The sequence below is a fragment of the Saccoglossus kowalevskii genome, chromosome 14, assembly GCF_978046115.1.
Source record: "Saccoglossus kowalevskii chromosome 14, keSacKowa6.1, whole genome shotgun sequence".
Taxonomy (NCBI): Eukaryota; Metazoa; Hemichordata; class Enteropneusta; family Harrimaniidae; genus Saccoglossus; species Saccoglossus kowalevskii.
Genome location: NC_140654.1, coordinates 10505485 through 10525869, shown reverse-complemented (window position 1 = coordinate 10525869; position 20385 = coordinate 10505485). Strand labels below are relative to the sequence as shown.

The 20385-nt window shown below is 33.8% G+C and overlaps 1 protein-coding gene across 4 annotated transcripts in view; it reads left to right on the top strand.

Annotated features, from left to right (window-relative positions):
• The window catches only part of LOC102804200 (uncharacterized), a 47736-nt gene that overhangs the window by 2768 nt on the left and 24583 nt on the right, over positions 1–20385 (top strand). For 2 of the 4 annotated variants that reach the window (XM_085507902.1, XM_085507901.1), the window contains exon 2: positions 3894–4039. In XM_085507902.1, coding sequence (XP_085364028.1) covers positions 3925–4039 — 115 coding nt within the window. In that variant the 5' untranslated portion in view covers positions 3894–3924. The other 2 variants (XM_085507903.1, XM_085507904.1) reach the window with 2 other exon arrangements.

The following is a 20385-nucleotide window of genomic DNA, read 5'->3' as shown; positions in this document are numbered from 1 at the left end:
CAACACAAAAATATCCAGATGAACAAAGGTTCCTACAAAATGAAACTCTATTAATTTTTAACTGGTTCATTAGTGTAATCTGTTACAATATTTAGCTTTGTTACCCATATAGCATGTTGATAAACATTTAGCCTCTAGGTCTGAGTAATCATTGCGACTTTTATTATGTCTATATTGTATACCATTGCTGCTATTGTTATGTGTGTCAAGTGTCATCTCTGAACAAAGCTTTAGTGTAAATCTTTGATTGATTACTACCACACCCAAATCTAAAGTGTCATTGTAACCACTGTAAGTCTATGATCTCAGATCACTCAGGTGTTGCAGACAATGGCTTAATATGCATTTTAGCTTAACCTTTTCACCACCAGTTCCTTCTTTTCATTTATAGTCTGCACTTTCTTTCTGAAAATTTATTCAAATTTTGTCTGTTGGCTCCAAAATTAGGGTTCATTTCCGGAAATATTGAAGAATATAGAAAAAAGTGCAGACAACTTTGGGTGAGAAAGTCTGGTGGTGAAAAGGTTCAGTTGCCGTTATGTTTAATAGTTTTTGCATTATAGGCCATGGTTTAATGTACCATGTGTGGTCACTATACACAAGTTTAACTGTACCATGTGTGGTCACTATACACAAGTTTGACTATACCTTGGGTGTCACTATACACAGGTTTGACTGTACCTTGGGTCGTCACTATACACAGGTTTGACTGTACCTTGGGTGGTCACTATACACAGGTTTGACTATACCGTGTGTGATCACTATACACAGGTTTTACTATACCATGTGTGGTCACTATACACAAGTTTGACTGTACCTTGGCTGGTCACTATACACAGGTTTGATTGTACTTTGGGTAGTCACTATACACAAGTTTGACTGTACCTTGGGTGGTCACTATACACAGGTTTGACTGTAGCTTGGATGGTTACTATACACAAGTTTGACTGTACCTTGGGTAGTCACTATACACAGGTTTGACTGTACCTTGGGTGGTCACTATACACAGGTTTGACTGTAGCTTGGGTGGTCACTATACACAGGTTTGACTGTACCTTGGGTGGTCACTATACACAGGTTTGACTATACCGTGTGTGATCACTATACACAAGTTTGACTATACCTTGGGTAGTCACTATACACAGGTTTGACTATACCGTGTGTGATCACTATACACAAGTTTGACTGTACCTTGGGTGGTCACTATACACAGGTTTGACTATACCGTGTGTGATCACTATACACAAGTTTGACTGTACCTTGGGTGGTCACTATACACAGGTTTGACTATACCGTGTGTGATCACTATACACAAGTTTTACTGTACCTTGGCTGGTCACTATACACAGGTTTGACTATACCGTGTGTGATCACTATACACAGGTTTGACTGTACCTTGGGTGGTCACTATACACAGGTTTGACTATACCGTGTGTGATCACTATACACAGGTTTGACTGTACCTTGGGTGGTCACTATACACATGTTTGACTGTACCATGGGTGGTCACTATACACAGGTTTGACTGTACCTTGGGTGGTCACTATACACAAGTTTGACTGTACCTTGGGTGGTCACTATACACAGGTTTGACTGTACCTTGGGTGGTCACTATACACAGATTTGACTGTACCTTGGGTGGTCACTATACACAGGTTTGACTGTACCTTGGGTGGTCACTATACACAGGTTTGACTATACCGTGTGTGATCACTATACACAGATTTGACTGTACCTTGGGTGGTCACTATACACAGGTTTGACTGTACCTTGGGTGGTCACTATACACAGGTTTGACTGTACCTTGGGTGGTCACTATACACAGGTTTGACTGTACCTTGGGTGGTCACTATACACAGGTTTGACTGTACCCTGGGTGGTCACTATACACAGGTTTGACTGTACCTTGGGTGGTCACTATACACAGGTTTGACTGTACCTTGGGTGGTCACTACCGGTATACACAGGTTTGACTGTACCTTGGGTGGTCACTATACACAGGTTTGACTGTACCTTGGGTGGTCACTATACACAGGTTTGACTGTACCTTGGGTGGTCACTATACACAGGTTTGACTGTACCTTGGGTGGTCTCTATACACAGGTTTGACTGTACCTTGGCTGGTCACTATACACAGGTTTGACTGTAGCTTGGGTGGTCACTATACACAGGTTTGACTGTACCTTGGCTGGTCACTATACACAGGTTTGACTGTACCTTGGGTGGTCACTATACACAGGTTTGACTGTACCTTGGGTGGTCACTATACACAGGTTTGACTGTACCTTGGGTGGTCACTATACACAGGTTTGACTGTACCTTGGGTGGTCACTATACACAGGTTTGACTGTACCTTGGGTGGTCACTATACACAGGTTTGACTGTACCTTGGCTGGTCACTATACACAGGTTTGACTGTACCTTGGGTGGTCACTATACACAGGTTTGACTGTACCTTGGGTGGTCACTATACACAGGTTTGACTGTACCTTGGGTGGTCACTATACACAGGTTTGACTGTACCTTGGGTGGTCACTATACACAGGTTTGACTGTACCTTGGGTGGTCACTATACACAGGTTTGACTGTACCTTGGGTGGTCACTATACACAGGTTTGACTGTACCTTGGGTGGTCACTATACACAGGTTTGACTGTACCTTGGGTGGTCACTATACACAGGTTTGACTGTACCTTGGGTGGTCACTATACACAGGTTTGACTGTACCTTGGGTGGTCACTATACACAGGTTTGACTGTACCTTGGCTGGTCACTATACACAGGTTTGACTGTACCTTGGCTGGTCACTATACACAGGTTTGAATATAACTTTTTACAGAAGTAGTACTGGTTAATAGATTGTACCATTTATAAATATTTTATTTAAAAAATATTATAGAATAATTTTTGAATAATGAATGTAACTATGTTTTGGAGACTGTTATCAAATCTACTCTGTTCATGCCACCCAGATAAAATTCACATCACTGATTCACAATGAGTCCTGAGTAATTAAATAATAGCCTATAAAATGAGTTAACAAGTAGTGAATTATTGGGCAGAAAAACACTTAAAAGACGGTAGTCGTCACGCTGCACATGTGCTTCCTTTTTTCTTGATAAACATTGATTTTCCTACAATCCAGTGTGCTCTTCTAATAAAATCACAGCCCGAGTTTTGGCTTGGGTGCGACTAGCACTAATTACCACAGGTGACTCTTCGTTACCTTCCAGTCACAAAAAAATCACCTAATTAAAGCTTGGTTTGGTATTCGATGGTCAAAATCGCCGTCTTATGAGACCCATATCTCGCACATGCTTGGTGCGACGTCCATCGCCCTTCAAGTTGTGAATATTTGAATAACAGATTCTTAAAATAGTTGGGACACATTTACCTAGACTTAATTATTAAAACTCACTGTAAACTCTTGAAAATCACCAGATTAATGTTTTTGATAAGTCTGCCATGTACATGATACTTATATGAACAAATTACTACCTAGTACTCAATATAGGCATTCAAACAATTATGGTTTTGAATAAGATAGCAAAGAATTCTGTATTTAAAAATTTCAACACACCATAATACACCATTTTATTCACATATTTACAATTTTTTTAATGGTTTTAGTGATCATGCATATTTGTCGTGTTTTTTTTCATCTGTTTTTTTTTTTGGTCATGCAAATGTATGTGTTTTTTTTTCAAGATCGAATTCAAGATGGCTAGCTGGCAGCCATTTTTTTTACTATGTTTCTATCTGCTTCTCTATATCAAATTTATTGAAAGCTTAATCTCAATGATTAATTTCATTTCAAAATGCCAAAAACACTTGAAAAATTATTTATGGTGTATCGCTTATAATGGCTGTGTATGTTTTTTTGTTTGGTTTAGGTTAAAAATATCATTTTTGGAAAGAGAACTGATGAATATCGCTATGGAAACATTGTCAAACGTAGATGGTGTGAACAGTGAGGCAATGGTAACCATGGAAACTACCGGTACTGACATAATGAAGCCAGAACAGGAGGGAGATAAAGGTGTGTTTATAGTTTTAGACAATTTGTAAGGCACATATAAGCAATGCATTATGGGAGATAACTCACAAAATATAAACTTTTGTTAAATTTTATATTAATAATGATATATATGATTTTTTTATTCGATCTCATCAAGCAAAATTATGGATAAATAATAACCATAGAAACCAGTATAAAAATGACAATTTTGTACTCTCAAAAAATCATCCAATGACCCGTTTTATTTTTTTATTTTTCGTAATTCTGATAGTATGTACTCATAACAACAATAAAAGTATGACAATTATGACATATCTTCAATTTGGCTTAAACCTCTTTAATATACTAGAATAGAATATACTAGTAGGCACATCAGGGTTGTGGGGTACCAACAATACGGCCTCGTGAAATAACAGGTATTGTTGGTACCCCACAACCCCTCGAGAAATAGACGTATACTAGTGCCCGAATTAGGCCATGCAATATGTTTTTTATAACACATTACACGTTCATACTAGGAACGTGCATAGATCGTCTACCGTCTTCTTCTTGACGTCTGCTAGCAGTGTCCCGAAATCTTTACAAAACGATGTAAAGACGCTTCTAGAAAACCTGATTGCGTCCTTCGTCTTTGGTGCATCTTTATTTTCTTACTAGTGTGTCAAGTTCTGCTTCTGAAGTGAAGCTAAATCGTCCAAAATGTATATTTATATTCACTGGATTTTATTTTCACTAAATAATTCTTCAGCGAAAATAGCGTAAATTAATTCCAAGCGAAAATAAAGTATTTTACGTAACCAATTAATAAATAATGCTAAATACTTTCTTATAAGTGAAGTTATAAAAAAAGTTATAAAAAAAAGTAATTCAGTTCAAAAAAGGACAAACAAAGGTCATAGCAAATTCAAGTTGAATATAAAATCATTTGATTTTAGAATCAGATGTTTATTCGTCCATTTTTCGCATTACACAAGATCTCACGGTGAGTGGAAAATACACTACTCCTGTAAAATCTGAACTAAAGCAGTGGTTTCTATTAAAATCGTACAATGCAACAGAGGGGATGTGGTTTCTATTTGAGCATCTACACAAATGAGAAATTGTGATATTTTTGGTTCTTAATAGTTCAAAAAGAATGGGTGCGACTTCTATTAAGGATGTGACTTCTAATACCGATTTAACGGTAGTATTAGTAATCAACATAATCCTCTTTTGTTTTGTACATACTTGGAAATTGTATTTTTCTTATCCCTGAAAAAATGAAAGTTTTATGATGATTTATTGCCTAAAAGAATTGTTTAAATGTTAAATTCTTATATAATAGACTGATCTTTAGTTTTATTTGAATGAATGCTGCATAACAACATTTGGGTATTAATGTAAGTTATTTTTTTGTTCAACCTATTGTGATCCTCCATTTGAAAAGCGCCCTCAGTGAGGAAACTCATTTAACTACTTTGTTTTTACCAAAATTATTCCTATTGGTCTTAGCTGAAAGTTGTGTTATCCACTGAGTAATGAAATGATAAAGCTATTTACAACATTTGCGAGTTATGCTTATTTATTTTGATGCAACATTTTGCATATTTATTTATTTTTTTAATAATTTTGAACCAAATAAGCATATTTTTACATTGTCTGCATAAATTGATCAATAGTTATGGTAATATTGGTCAGTGTATTATATATTTATTTGATTTTGAACTCGAATTTCTTTATTTCGTAGCTCACAATGACCGGCCGATCTTCGACAGAGAAATATTGCTTCCGAATACCCTCACTTAATCGAAATTGCCTAACATCAAATGTGGACAGCACATTATTAAGCATGGAAATGTCCCCTTTCGCGTTGAATCCTACGCGATGTTTGACGCCACTACGACGCTATGACCTTTGTTTGTCCTGTTTTTACGTTCAATTTCACGCATAACGCGTGATTCTCGCAGTGTACGGAAAATGGTCTATTTCAAGCGAAAATAAAATATTTTACAGAACATTGAATTCCTGACTGTTAAATTGGCATATGCAATCCACATATTAATTTATGTTTTTTTGAATGAACAATAATTTGATGATTTTATCACCTTTGCTGTAATTGTTGGTATAATGACCTAAGTGTACCCATCATTCTGAGACTTAATTCGTGTATATTTTGGCCAACCAGTATCGGGATATCCAATGACAAATATTGCACATACTGATCAACATGAGTGACACCGTTGCCCATATAAAGTTTTATTTACTTGTATATTTAATAACAGCAAGTGAACACAGTTGTTATTATGTCTACAAGTGCAAAACATAAACAATAATAATAATCTTAATCACTTAACATCCATTGGAATGGATAAAAATAGATACATGACAATAAACGAAAATAAAAAAAAAATACAATACAAACATTAATAAACAAACAAAGGTCATAGCAAATTCAAGTTGAAAATAAAATCATTTGATGTTAGAAGAAGTCAAAATACAATACAAACATTGATAAAAATAAAATAAAAATAACTAAGAACTATAAAAGAGAAAAAAAAATTTAAGGAAAATATTTTGATGAATTAAACTATTACATTATTAATAGTGACCCAATTATGTAATAGAGTTATGATGGTGTTGCTGCCAAAATTCAAATGAAAAATTTAGGTATTGAGCAGAAATAATAAGGAATACAACTTTTCTTTCAGGTTCAAATTCTTGAAAGTGTTTTCATGCTGTTCATCTTTTGTGAATAGTTGATTTCTCAGGTGGCTATAAATGGTACATGACATAACAAATTGTTGCTCATCTTTGATTTCATTGATGGTACAGTAATTACATATTCTTTGTTCTGAAGGCACTCCATTGTGATGTTCATTTTCAAACAAGTGCAATAGCTTATATATATGGTATCCAGATTGCACACACAGTGTTTTACTTGGGTATCTGACAGCATGAGAGCTGCTAACTTTCTTTGTATTACAGGCTGCAGTAGAACACACATTTTTCATAATTTGTTTGTACTACTTTAGATCCTGTAAATGAGGAGTAAATTTAACCAGGATGTCATATCTTCATTGCAAACTGTCATGTGATTCTGTCTGTCTGTCTGTCTGTCTGTCTGTCAGTCTGTCAGTCTGTCATGTGATCCAGTCATGTGATCGTGTCATGTGGTAGAGGTTGCATTATTGTTTTAAAATGAAAGACAACAGTGCTACAAAAAAAAAACAAGCACTTATTTGAGAATATTGCAAGTCCCATCTGGGATCTGTAAACAACCACTGATTTGTTTTGCACCAGTTGCCTTTGTTTATTTGATCTAAGTTCCAATCCCATGTCTAAGTGCATGTTTTTACTAGCCTCCCACCAGGCCCATAATTGACACCACTGCCACACCCTTCTTCCATGTACTAGTCTAAGTCAGCTCTGTTTTTTTCATCCTTCAACAAAAGTTTTCTTCTTTCCTTTTGATCTTTTGTTGATAATGACAACATTAAATATTCATTAAACACATCATTGAGCTAATAAGACTACCCCACCCCCATGTTTTAATGGTTTATCCCAAGATATCACTTAATTAGATAGTGGTGGCCATGAGCTGATCTTAAGTTTCTAAGCCTCCTTAGCTGCTTGGAAATAAACAACTGATAAATTAAGTATAAGTTCTGTTAGGATGAAAATTTGTTTTACGCTAAGTTTTAGTCGTGATTTGGAAAAATGTTTTGCTGAAAAGTGACAAAATTTGACTATGAACTACATTGTAAACATAAATATCCAAACAACTATAAAAAATATAAGCATAATAATAAACAAAAAGATACAGAATCTATTTGTTAGATCAATAACGTTATATTTATAAAAATATTGAATAGAAGGAGGAGAGGGTTATTAAGATAATTTTTAATGTAATATAGTTATTATTGCTCAATAAACCTCAAAACATAAGACTTTTGAATGTTTCCTTAAATTGAGTTAGATTGAGGCCATTTTGATAGCCATTTCAACTGTACTGCGCAATATAACAATTTTGATTAAGTTAAGTGGTCTAGCATAGTGTTGATGCCATCCACATGTCTAAATATATCACATACTTGCAGTTCTGCTAACCAAAGTGTGACCTTATAGATGCTTGCCCTGCCTGTTCTCTGAGCTTTTACTCCCAAACAAGTGTGGGTAAAATCACTTTGGAATTCCTTTTCACACCACTAACAACTGTTCAGTTTATCAGTTGATGTCAGAGTTTCCATGGATACATTGAGGTGAGTTATTTTCTTGGTTTCTTTCTGTGATTTGATTTCTCTCTGGGATGGAGATCTCTTCTTGCTGAATGGTTGCGATGCTCCGAACATCCATGATGTCTAAGTTTAAGATATATTCTCCTGGTACTACTTCGTGAGTATATTTACAATCTGAACTGGAGAGAAAAAGTAACAGACACATGATGAAATTATTCATACGCATGATGAAAGCATACCGAGTTCTTCGTGATCGAGTGTTGTTGATTTTTAAATCTACTTGTGTGACTTTGGTTTTAGTCTGAGTATGGTCAAATGTTTGCATACAAGTATGGACTCCCATTACAAATATGATACCATGGGACATAGCAGGATACATCACCCAACATTGTAAACATCCTCCAGTGGGTCCCTCCCTCTAAAATCATCCATTCATTGCTAAGCTTGCTTATACCAATGATGTGCTCTAATCAGTTTATTTTCAATCTCTCTGCATGAATTTTTTACTTGTCACTTGACATATATATCAGAAAGTAGTTGCATGTGGTGATGTCATTGTCAGTTGGATACTGGATTTAGTATCTATACATATAAGACCACATGGAAGCACTGATACATAACAATGATACATAACAGATTTGTTGACCTTGATTTAATTAATCTGTTAACTGTAATTTACTTCTTAGTTCTTTTTTTCCACACCTTCTCGATAAATTATTTACTCAAAACAAATCAATTCTGTTTCTTTGATCCAAATAAAATCATGAATTCTATTGGAAATAATTCCATAAACATTTCTGTTGTCAGTTATCCTCCGGTAAATATGATGACTTGTGTCCCGTTTTTAGCTCCGCTGTCGACTTTGTTGAGCGGAGCTTATCATATGAGTGATTGTCCGTCGTCGTTGTCGTCGTCCGTGTCAATGTTTTACTTTTTCGACTTCTTCTTGAAAACTACAAGCCTGAATGCTTTGATACTTGGTATATATGTACCTTGGGTAGACCTCTCATTTCATTCATTTCATGTTGATATCTTCAATTCTCTAATTTTGGTGAATATTTTTGTCATTTTTGGTAATAAGTGATATTTTCGACTTCTTGTTAAAAACCGCAAGTGCAATTGCTTTGATATTACATATATAGGTACTACATGTGGACCTTTCTCAGATTTGTTCATTTTGTAATGATATCTTTAATTCTCTAATTTTGGTGAATATTTTTGTCATTTTTGGTAAAAAGTGATATTTTCGACTTCTTGTTAAAAACCGCAAGTGCAATTGCTTTGATAATACATATATAGGTACTACATGTGGACCTTTCTCAGATTTGTTCATTTTGTAATGATATCTTTAATTCTCTAATTTTGGTGAATATTTTTGTCATTTTTGGTAAAAAGTGATATTTTCGACTTCTAGTGAAAAACGGCAAGTCCGATTGCTTTGATATTACATATATAGGTACTACATGTGGACCTCTCTCAGATTTGTTCATTTTGTGATGATATCTTCAATTCTCTAATTTTGGTGAATATTTTTGTCATTTTTGGTAAAAAGTGATATTTTCGACTTCTTGTTAAAAACCAATAGTTCAATTGCTTTGATATTACATATATATATATACTACATGTAGACCATTCTCAGATTTGTTCATTTCGTGATGATATCTTCAATTCTCTAATTTTAGTGAATATTTTTGTCATTTTTGGTAAAAAGTGATATTTTCGACTTCTTGTTAAAAACCAAAAGTTCAATTGCTTTGATATTACATATATAGATACTACATGTAGACCTTTCTCAGATTTGTTCATTTCGTGATGATATCTTCAATTCTCTAATTTTGGTGAATATTTTTGTCATTTTTGGTAGAAAGTGATATTTTCGACTTCTTGTTAAAAACTGTAAGTCTGATTGCTTTGATACTATACATATTGTTCATTTTCTAATGATGTCTTCAGTTCTTTAATTGAAATGTGCATTGCTAACAGCGGAGCTATCTCAGCCGATAGGCTGCTTGTTTTCAAAATGCTGTGAAAATACATATATCGCAATAAGGACGAAATGCTCAACCAAAAAGTTCTGCATACATGTGTACATAAAAATCTCAATTTCAATGTTCAACCTTTAATCTGTTTCAAAAAGTAAATTTTCCATTTACGACAAAAATTTGTTGTCTGATTTAGTCACCTTTAACCCAACCCTGTGAAACTGAAATCAGTCCAACCATCTTTCTGTTTTAACATCATACAGAATAGAATAGAATATTTTATTTGACTCGAAATAATGTAAGAAATTACATAACTTATGGCCAAAAACCAACACAGTAACGCACAAATACAACAATAATAAAAATAAAAAAATTAAAAAGATGTTTAACAATTAGCATACATTTCTAAGATTTTATGTATATAGACTCCTAGACTGCTGGCAATGAAACTATTTTTTGAATTCATCAGTTTCTTAAACATGATCAGCTTTAGGCAAACTTTGAAATTCTTTGTGCATTGAGATTGCTCTCATAAATTTGCACCTAGCAGATTCAATCTCTGGGTTCCTGCAATCTAAGAAAGCATGCATCTCATTGCCAACAGCTAGATCATCACATAGCTTGCAATGTGTTCACATTTGTCATTTTGGCATGTGCTTATACTACTAATAGTAATAGAACATTTTTTACTATTTTACAATCTATTTGAGATCATCTGTTGTTGTGTTTATAAAGATATTTCCAACAAGTTTATTTTGAATATTTTAAATTTAAACTTTGAACTCGCTAGCTGAAGTTGACAAATAAACTTGAGCAGTAAATCTATTTGCTGACACTTGTATTTCTCTTTATGACTTGCAAGGAGTTCTGTTTGATCACAATGACTCAAGGAGCTCTGTTTGACCACAGTGTCTCAAGGAGTTTGTGACATTCAGGATAACATGAATTACTTTTTGTTTTTTCTTACCAATATATTTATAGCTAACAATTGACAGAAATGTTCTTTTTCTAAAGATGCAATAAAATGTTACTGTTACTAACACAATGGCACTATGGCAGTGTAAAGGTCTATCCTGGCACCTTAACAAATACCAAACTCATTTTTTTTCACCATTCATAAACTGTACCCACATAATTATTTAGTCTGTGGCACAGCCACCTAAGGTAAAGTGGCTTTGGTCTCCTCATTGACTCTGTGGGTACAGTGGCTTTGGCTTCCCCCATTAAGTCTTTGACACTTTCCCAGGGTACAGTGGTTTTGGCTTCCCCCATTAAGTCTTTGACACTCTCCCAGGGTACAGTGGCTTTGACTTCCTCAGTTAAGTCTTTGACACTCTCCCAGGGTACAGTGGCTTTGACTTCCTCAGTTAAGTCTTTGACACTCTCCCAGGGTACAGTGGCTTTGGCTTCCCAAGTTAAGTCTTTGACACTCTCCCATGGTACAGTGGTTTTGGCTTCTCCCAATAAGTCTTTGACACTCTCCCAGGGTACAGTTGTTTTGGCCTTCCCGTTGCACATACGGGTATTGCTGGTATTCATTTTACGAATCATTTTGTCAATATAGACACACCTGGCATTTATTTAAGTGCATACACTATAATAGAGCAATTATGGTAGTATTCGGATGGAAGGATGAAATTTATTTTAAAACTGATTAACGGCTTCAGTCTACTTAAGCCATAAAGTAGAGACAAACACAAAGCACAATACTCTTACTGTTAAACTATCAAATGTTTTTTGTCTTCTACTTGCACTTCGATCCATCTGTGGTAACAAGTTTCCAAACAATTAAGTTGTTAGAAACTTATTCCTTTTGTAAGTAGGCAGACTTCCTGTGTTCTAATGAGGTATTTACCAGTCCCTGACTGATTAATACAGTTTATAATTTAATAGTGAATCTTTGTGTCACATTGTCAACAATTGTGGATACTATAAAATGTGCAAAGTTGATGGGAAAAATTATTATATCCTAAGGATTGAAGAGTGGTGGTTTGAATATCATGCAAACAAACAAACAAACAATGTATTTTGCATATGTTGTGTACTTCGCTATGGGACCCATATTGAGCAGGTTGTGGCAAAACGATATTGCCTTTTACAGCAATCAGTTTCTTCAACTTTTTTAGCTAGATGCTTTTTCCAACTACTATTAGTTGAAATGCAATGATAAAGTAGAAGAGTGGTTGGTAAGGCCAAAAAACTAAAGTTTTATTTCTCATCTTAGGGAAAATTGAAAAGTGGCGCAGAGACTCTTTCAAATAGGTTTATGAAAGGTTGATTTGGACTAACAAAATGTTGTTGGAAACAGAAAACAAACATTTCCCCATTCCCTATATGTGGTGCACTGTACCGATATGTAAAATTGCACAAAGCGCAGTTTCAAACAGACACACACAGTGACGAGAATCAAAACCTATTTTAATTTTTTTCCCTAATTCCTAATTTTCGAGTTGTTAGTTTTCTACGGAATTCCGCTAGAGGGCGCATCCAAAATACCCGGATGACGAGCCTGAGTGGGGTTGTTTTTATTGAACATGCGTAAATCAATAGATTGGAAAAGCAAAAAAGTTCCAGAACTCCGCAAATTTCTTCGGAATCGTGGTATAACTTGCAGCAATATTAATGTTCATAAAGCTAACTTTTTGAACTTGTTGAGTTGGCAAACGAGTTAAATGTTCGCCAAGAGTCAAACAATCGTTGTCGTACTGTAAAACACAGTGAGTCGACACTAACTCTGGTAGATCCGTGTAACATAAAAACTTGGCAAAAAAACCTTCATACTTTGCCTTTGTTTGAAATAGCTGATATGTTCGCATATTTGTTGACTGAAAGAATATCGACTTGATAATGGTTATTTATTTCATCATTTATGTAAAGCTTCATCATGTGCAGAATACTGAATTTATTTTCATTATGGCAGAGTGTATTCGGCAATGATCCATGAAGGAAAATCCTTACAAGCCATGGTTTATTATTAAATCTAACTCTAAAATAGTTTCTGGTGTTTGTAATTGTGTAGTGTAAGTGTGAATTAATATGATTCACCAAGCGATCAGCTGATGCAGTTATCATAAATGTTTTCGTTTGCGCTCGTCTCGGGAAGATGACAGTCTTCGTTTGTCAATCGATGTATAACTGCGGTTGAAAGACGGCTGTCTCCAGTTATTGAACTACCGGTAAAAAAATACTGGCGCAGGATGGAAAATGCCGTGAACAAACCCGGGAATATAGTTTGGCGTCCTCTCAGATTCCCGACGACGCATTCGAATCCACTGGCGTTCAAGTTGAAATGATTTCTTGGACGAAAGAAATGTATGAAAAGTTACGCCTTTCATCTCAGGATATTTTGCTGTTTTTTTCTTTTTAATCGAACCCCAGGAATAGCATTACAATACCAGTTAACCATTTTGACCAATTCATGCAAAACGTTTGTAAAAAGTAAGACTTAGGCAACAGTAACTACTAGTATATTGCTTACAGCAGACGCCGCTCAAATTCAACCCCACCACGAACGTTGAACGGACTGTCATCCGGGTACTTTGAGAACGCCCTCTATCGAATTTCGTGAGAAAAATAGTAACTCGGAAATTAGGAATTGGTTGTGATGTGTATTTTGCTTGGCAAAGTATTTAGCAGAGTCTGCAAGCAGCCATGGTTGGGTGTGATAGACACATTAATAGCCAATACCAAGCAGTTTAACCTTGCAAAACATTTCAGTTCCTCGTTTCCAACGTTTTTTTTTTTCATCACCTCGAACATTTTTTTAACGCTACAACTGTTTGAAGTATAAAAGTATATGTACTCATGACAGGAAGCAGTATTCTGTATATTTAAAAGCACACAGGATATTGAATCCACACACTGGACCAAATTTAATTTGGCTGAAGACAATTAACAAAATTTGATATCTGTGAAAATTTGTCTGGGATTTCAGTTGCAGTCACAGACTTTCATCAAATTACTGATTGTGAATGAAAAATAAATAGCATGCAGCGTTGGTCATGATTACCCGGTGTAGGTTTGAGTAAAAATAGTGCAGATGTAATCATAGAAATAGCGTTCAGTGTGTGAAACAGATCAAATGTGAATGACAACATGATGAATGATTTATTTAAAGCGGGAGGGTCGTCACCTGCGCACACGCTTGAATTGAGACCAAAGCCCCAAAAGTGCTAAGACTCATGGGTAGACGCTTGTTTGCAAACAATGACACGCTATGCCCATCTGACGCATGCGCAGGTGACTCCTTAATTAATTAACTAATTAATTAATTAATTTAATTGTTTTTTAAAAACTACATTAAGATGACCAAATTGTACTGAAATATTGTTTTAGACACAATTAGACAGGCATAGTGACTCTACACAAGACAAATATCGTATACTGGTATAATGCAATGTGAAAACTAAGGGTCGAGTAGTAGCCATTTCATTGAAATCGGTCGTGCGATTGGGCCCATTGAAAATTATGACAAACACCGCACACTTTTATAGGAAATAACAAATAAAATTATCAGTGAGAGGCCATTTGAGAGAGGCTTACATGTAGCCTTTCAAGATGGCAACTTATTTGACATTTTGCCCGAGTCACCGATAAGTTGACATCTTGTACCATATTTTCTGAAGCTCCAACTCAGTTATTTTGATTTGGCTTTTCAGTGATTTATTGTGAATTACAAAAATGTTTATTGATTTACCAAAGCCCTTGCTAAATTATTTCAGTGCTATAAATACATCCATCCATCGCTTTTTTAGTTTTTGTTAATTTTTTTGTTTGCTGGAATAGAATTGCTTGATGAATAAGTAATTACATTACATTAAGTTAATGTCAAATGGACCTCTTAATTTTTGGTTTTGCACATTTTTATGTGTTTTCTGAAATTTCTTTGTTACTTTTGAACTAAATGAACATAAATGGACATAAGCTAATAAGCTAATTATGCGTGTTTAATTTTGTGACAAAATGACTGGCATTCAAAATGTTATTCTCTATGATGGGAGCATTGCATGAAATATGAACAGATAATATCTATTTCATTATTATTATATCAAATAATTATAAATAACTTTCATTTTTAATGAACAATGAGATTTCCAGTTATTTTATTTTCACTCTATTTTTATCAAGTGTTGGAATGTGCATGTTCTATATTTACACTTAAATCAAATTAGTGGCATGTAGTTTGATATCTGACTTATGTAAAATAGAGCTGCATAAAATAGAATAGAATAGAATAGAATAAAATAGAATAGAATAGAATAGAAAAGAAAAGAAAAAAATAGGAAAGAAAAGATAAGAAAAGAATAGTTGAGAATAGAATAGAATAGAATAGAATAGAATAGAATAGAATAGAATAGAATAGAATAGAATAGAATAGAATAGAATAGAATAGAATAGAAAAGAAAAGAAAAGAATAGTAGAGTGAAATAGAATAGAATAGAATAAAATAAAATAGAATAGAAAATAGGATGAGTGGTACATGTATAAATAAATTACCAATGTTTTACAATCCAGAATAAAACATTGCAGATCGATTTAATATTTGATGTAATTTAACTCTGTATAACATTGCAAATCAATTAACAAAAATTCCAGAGGTTTCAGTGCTATAACATTAATATAATAATTTACGAAGTTATAATCTTTGGTCAACTCATATTACCTTTATTATGTATCTGTCACCATAATCAGTTATAGTTACAGCATGCAGTAATTTTATTAGGATGTTCATCTTACCTTGTAGAAATTGAAATTTCAAGTATGGAATGATTACACAATACTTCCAAAATGGCAGATATCCATGACAAAATTATGTTGATCAAGAAAAAAAGGAGAAATTGCCACTAATTGCCACCATCTTGCTTGGTTTTAGGCTTAAATTTATACACTAAGCAGTTGAATCAGTAAGTTGTATAATAATAACTTATTACCAGGTATAAGAATAGCACAAAGTGTGCTCTTGGGTATAAATAAATTAATAAATTAACAATTTTTTACAATCCATAATAAAACATTGCAGATTGATTTATTATTAGATGTAATTTAACTCTGTATTACATAGCAAATCAATTAACAAAATTCCAGAGGTTTCAGTGCTATGACATTAATATAATAATTAGTTATATAGTCAACTCATATTTCCTTTATTATGTCTCTGTCATCATAATCAGTTATAGTTACAGCATGCAATAATTTTATTAGAATGTGCAATCCTGTCTTGTAGATATTGAAATTTCACGTATGGAATGATTTCAATATTTCAAAAATGGTTGATAGTGAAAAAAAGAAGAAATTTTCACCAATTTTCACCATCTTGCTTGGTTTTAAGCTTAAATTTATACACTAAGCAGTTGAATCAGGAAGTTGTATAATAATAACTTATCACCGGTATAAGAATAGCACAAAGTGTGCACTTGGGTATTTTGCTGTCAAATTGGTCTCCACTATGTGTTGGTCAATACTTCTTTCATTCACAGTCTGTGATTCATTCATACTCTGCTCTATCCATGCGGAATAACCTTGTATGTATTATTTACAGCCAGCTAAAAACATTTATGGGCATGTTTGAAGAGTTCCATGAAAATATTTCACCAAGGTGCAGCTCAGTTGGTGAATCACGTACTGCACATTAATAAATTTATTTACTATTGAATACTTTATTTTCGCTTGGAATTTATTTTCGCTATATTCGCTGTAGGGATGATTCCGTGAAAATAAAATCCAGCGAATATACTTTATTTCCTATATTTCACATTAAACTAATCAAAAATCAGTAAAAATAAATTCCATACAAAACTCCCAAAATGCCTTTTCAGCGAAAATTAGTTCCAGCGAAAATACAGTATTTCACAGTATATCCAAAAAATGTAGTTGATATAACTAGAACAGACTAATTGTCAATTCTGAGTGGTTATCAGTGTGCCCTGTAAGCCAGCCAATAGGATACATCACATGAGATTTTTTGTGACGTATTCGGTTATGCTCAGTCTGGCTCATTTCAGTAGAAAATCATACATTGAGAAAGTTACCTTCCAAATATCCTACTATTTGTTGTTGATGTTCTGGACATTGAATGTCACTCGTATCTCCTGACTTTTTTTTTAGCTCCGCTGTCGACTTTGTCGAGCGGAGCTTATCATATGAGTGATTGTCCGTCGTCGTCCGTCGTCGTCGTCGTCCGTCGTCCGTGTCAATGTTTTACTTTTTCGACTTCTTCTTGAAAACTACAAGCCTGAATGCTTTGATACTTGGTGTATATGTACTTTGGGTAGACCTCTCTTAGGTTTGTTCATTTCATGTTGATATCTTCAATTCTCTAATTTTGGTGAATATTTTTGTCATTTTTGGTAAAAAGTGATATTTTCGACTTCTTGTTAAAAACCGCAAGTGCAATTACTTTGATATTATATATATAGGTACTACATGTGGACCTCTCTCAGATTTGTTCATTTTGTAATGATATCTTTAATTCTCTAATTTTGGTGAATATTTTTGTCATTTTTGGTAAAAAGTGATATTTTCGACTTCTTGTTAAAAACCGCAAGTCCAATTGCTTTGATACTACATATATAGGTACTACATGTGGACCTCTCTCAGATTTGTTCATTTCGTGATGATATCTTCAATTCTCTAATTTTGGTGAATATTTTTGTCATTTTTGGTAAAAAGTGATATTTTCGACTTCTTGTTAAAAACCGCAAGTCCGATTGCTTTGATATTACATATATATGTACTACACGTGGACCTTTCTCAGATTTGTTCATTTTGTGATGATATCTTCAATTCTCTAATTTTGGTGAATATTTTTGTCATTTTTGGTAAAAAGTGATATTTTCGACTTCTTGTTAAAAATCAATAGTTCAATTGCTTTGATATTACATATATAGATACTACATGTAGACCTTTCTCAGATTTGTTCATTTTGTGATGATATCTTCAGTTCTCTAATTTTGGTGAATATTTTTGCCATTTTTGGTAAAAAGTGATATTTTCGACTTCTTGTTGAAAACTGTAAGTCCGATTGCTTTGATATTACATATATAGGTACTACATGTGGAACATTCTCAGATTTGTTCATTTTGTGATGATATCTTCAATTCTCTAATTAATTTATTTTGGTGAATATTTTTGTAATTTTTGGTAAAAAGGGATATTTTCGACTTCTTGTTAAAAACTGTAAGTCCGATTGCTTTGATACTATTCATATTGTTCATTTTCTAATGATGTCTTCAGTTCTTTAATTGAAATGTGCATTGCTAACAGCGGAGCTATCTCAGCCGATAGGCTGCTTGTTCATGTGTAAATTGCATGTATGAGTGCTAACATATAGTGCATAATCACCATAGAAACCATATTGCATGTTTGGCATTACCTGACAGGATTATGTGACCATCTACCTATGATAATGGCATTTTGGGGTACACTTAACCATGCACAGTTGAATACAAGCACCTGAGTACTTTAACCAAGTTTTCCCAATGTGGCATTCATCAGTCAATGAGTCTTGGCCAGTGGATTTAGTCTGTGGCACACTCACCGATGCTACAACCACTAGGCTACCAGTGACCAGTTATATCCTTCTATATAGTTAAGGAATTTGCAATTTATTTTAATGAAAAACATAAGTGTAAAAACAAAGTAAAATCATGAACCACATAATACTGTAAAAGGATTAATTATTCACTGGGTTTTAATTTTGCTTATTTCGCTGACTGGAAAATGCGCTAAACTAAAACCCAGTGAATAAGTAAAATTTAGCATAGAACACATTGTTTAAATGATAAAACTGTGAATTTAAAACCCAATAAATATGGTTGAAATGCTAAATCAGCGAAATTTAAACCCAGTGAAAATTATTCATTTTACAGTAGTTTGTGCCTTCAGAAATCATTTCTCCAGCAGTCAACAAGCTGACCCAACTTAATTTTTAGAATTCCATTTGGACACAAGATCCTTACAAAATCAGTTCTATGGATTAGAAGGCACATTGGTTGTCATTGTACAGTGCTAGATTTTCAATTTTCTTTTTCTCAAGAATGTTTTGGATGTTGTAGTTACCTAGTATATTTTGTGAACCTGCCTTTAAATTCAAAATCTGCCATTTCAGGATCAAATATTTTGGCTTGACCTTTATATCATCTGGCATTACCAGTATTTCTATTTCTGATTGATGTGCTACTGAATGTTGTCATCAGAAGAGTGAATAAAAACATAATTTTTGTGAGTTATTCCAGATGGTTTGCAAATGTAATGAGTATTGATGACTTAAACTTTGGCTGAACTCCACTAATTTGACTTTCATGTGTTCTAAACATCACAGCATTGGTGGTCAATTTAGCTATACTACCAACAGGTGCTGTGGATGTTATGACTTAATCTAAGTCACATGCTGCTATAAAGGCCACACTTGTTTAGAGTTCTTTAACTAAATATATACATCAAGACCTTGTCAGATTAACAAAGTTAATAATTTATTATTTCTTCTTCTGATTTTGTAAAATGTTTCAATGGCATTCTTTCTTATTTTAATATACTGTATTTTTTTATTGTAAATTGTATACACCGTATTTACTTTGTCCATTTTGTACAAAAATTATTAAAACTGGTGGCATGACAGTAGTGTTAATAGTGTATGCTGTAGTAAATGCAATAATCTGTGGCACCACAGTAACTTTCAGAGATCTAACAAATGTATTTTAGGATTCATTAAAATATTTTTAAAATGTTATTGATGATGCACTATTATAAATTATTTTTTTATTTGCATGCTATCACATGCTTCTCTTGACAGTTAGTCAAAATTAATTTTCATATTTTAAGACTCACTAGGTTAATGCTCATTTTTATCACAGTACAGATTCACAGTAGTTTGGTTTTTTAAATTACGGTGAAATGCAGTAATTTTGAGTGAATTAAATGTTATTATCATCATACTTTAATAATATATGATAAAATGGGTTGCAATATTTCGATAATCGATAATTTAACGAAAAATTGTCAAAGTCATATGTTATTGATATTAACACTCTAATCCAATGTGATAATATACAGTAATGTACACAGTTTCTCCCATAATGCATTTTACAAATACTCATTAACAAGAAGTGGAAAACTTGAATTTCTTTCCCACAATGCATTTCACATATGCTCGGCAACATACTCAGTAGTCTGA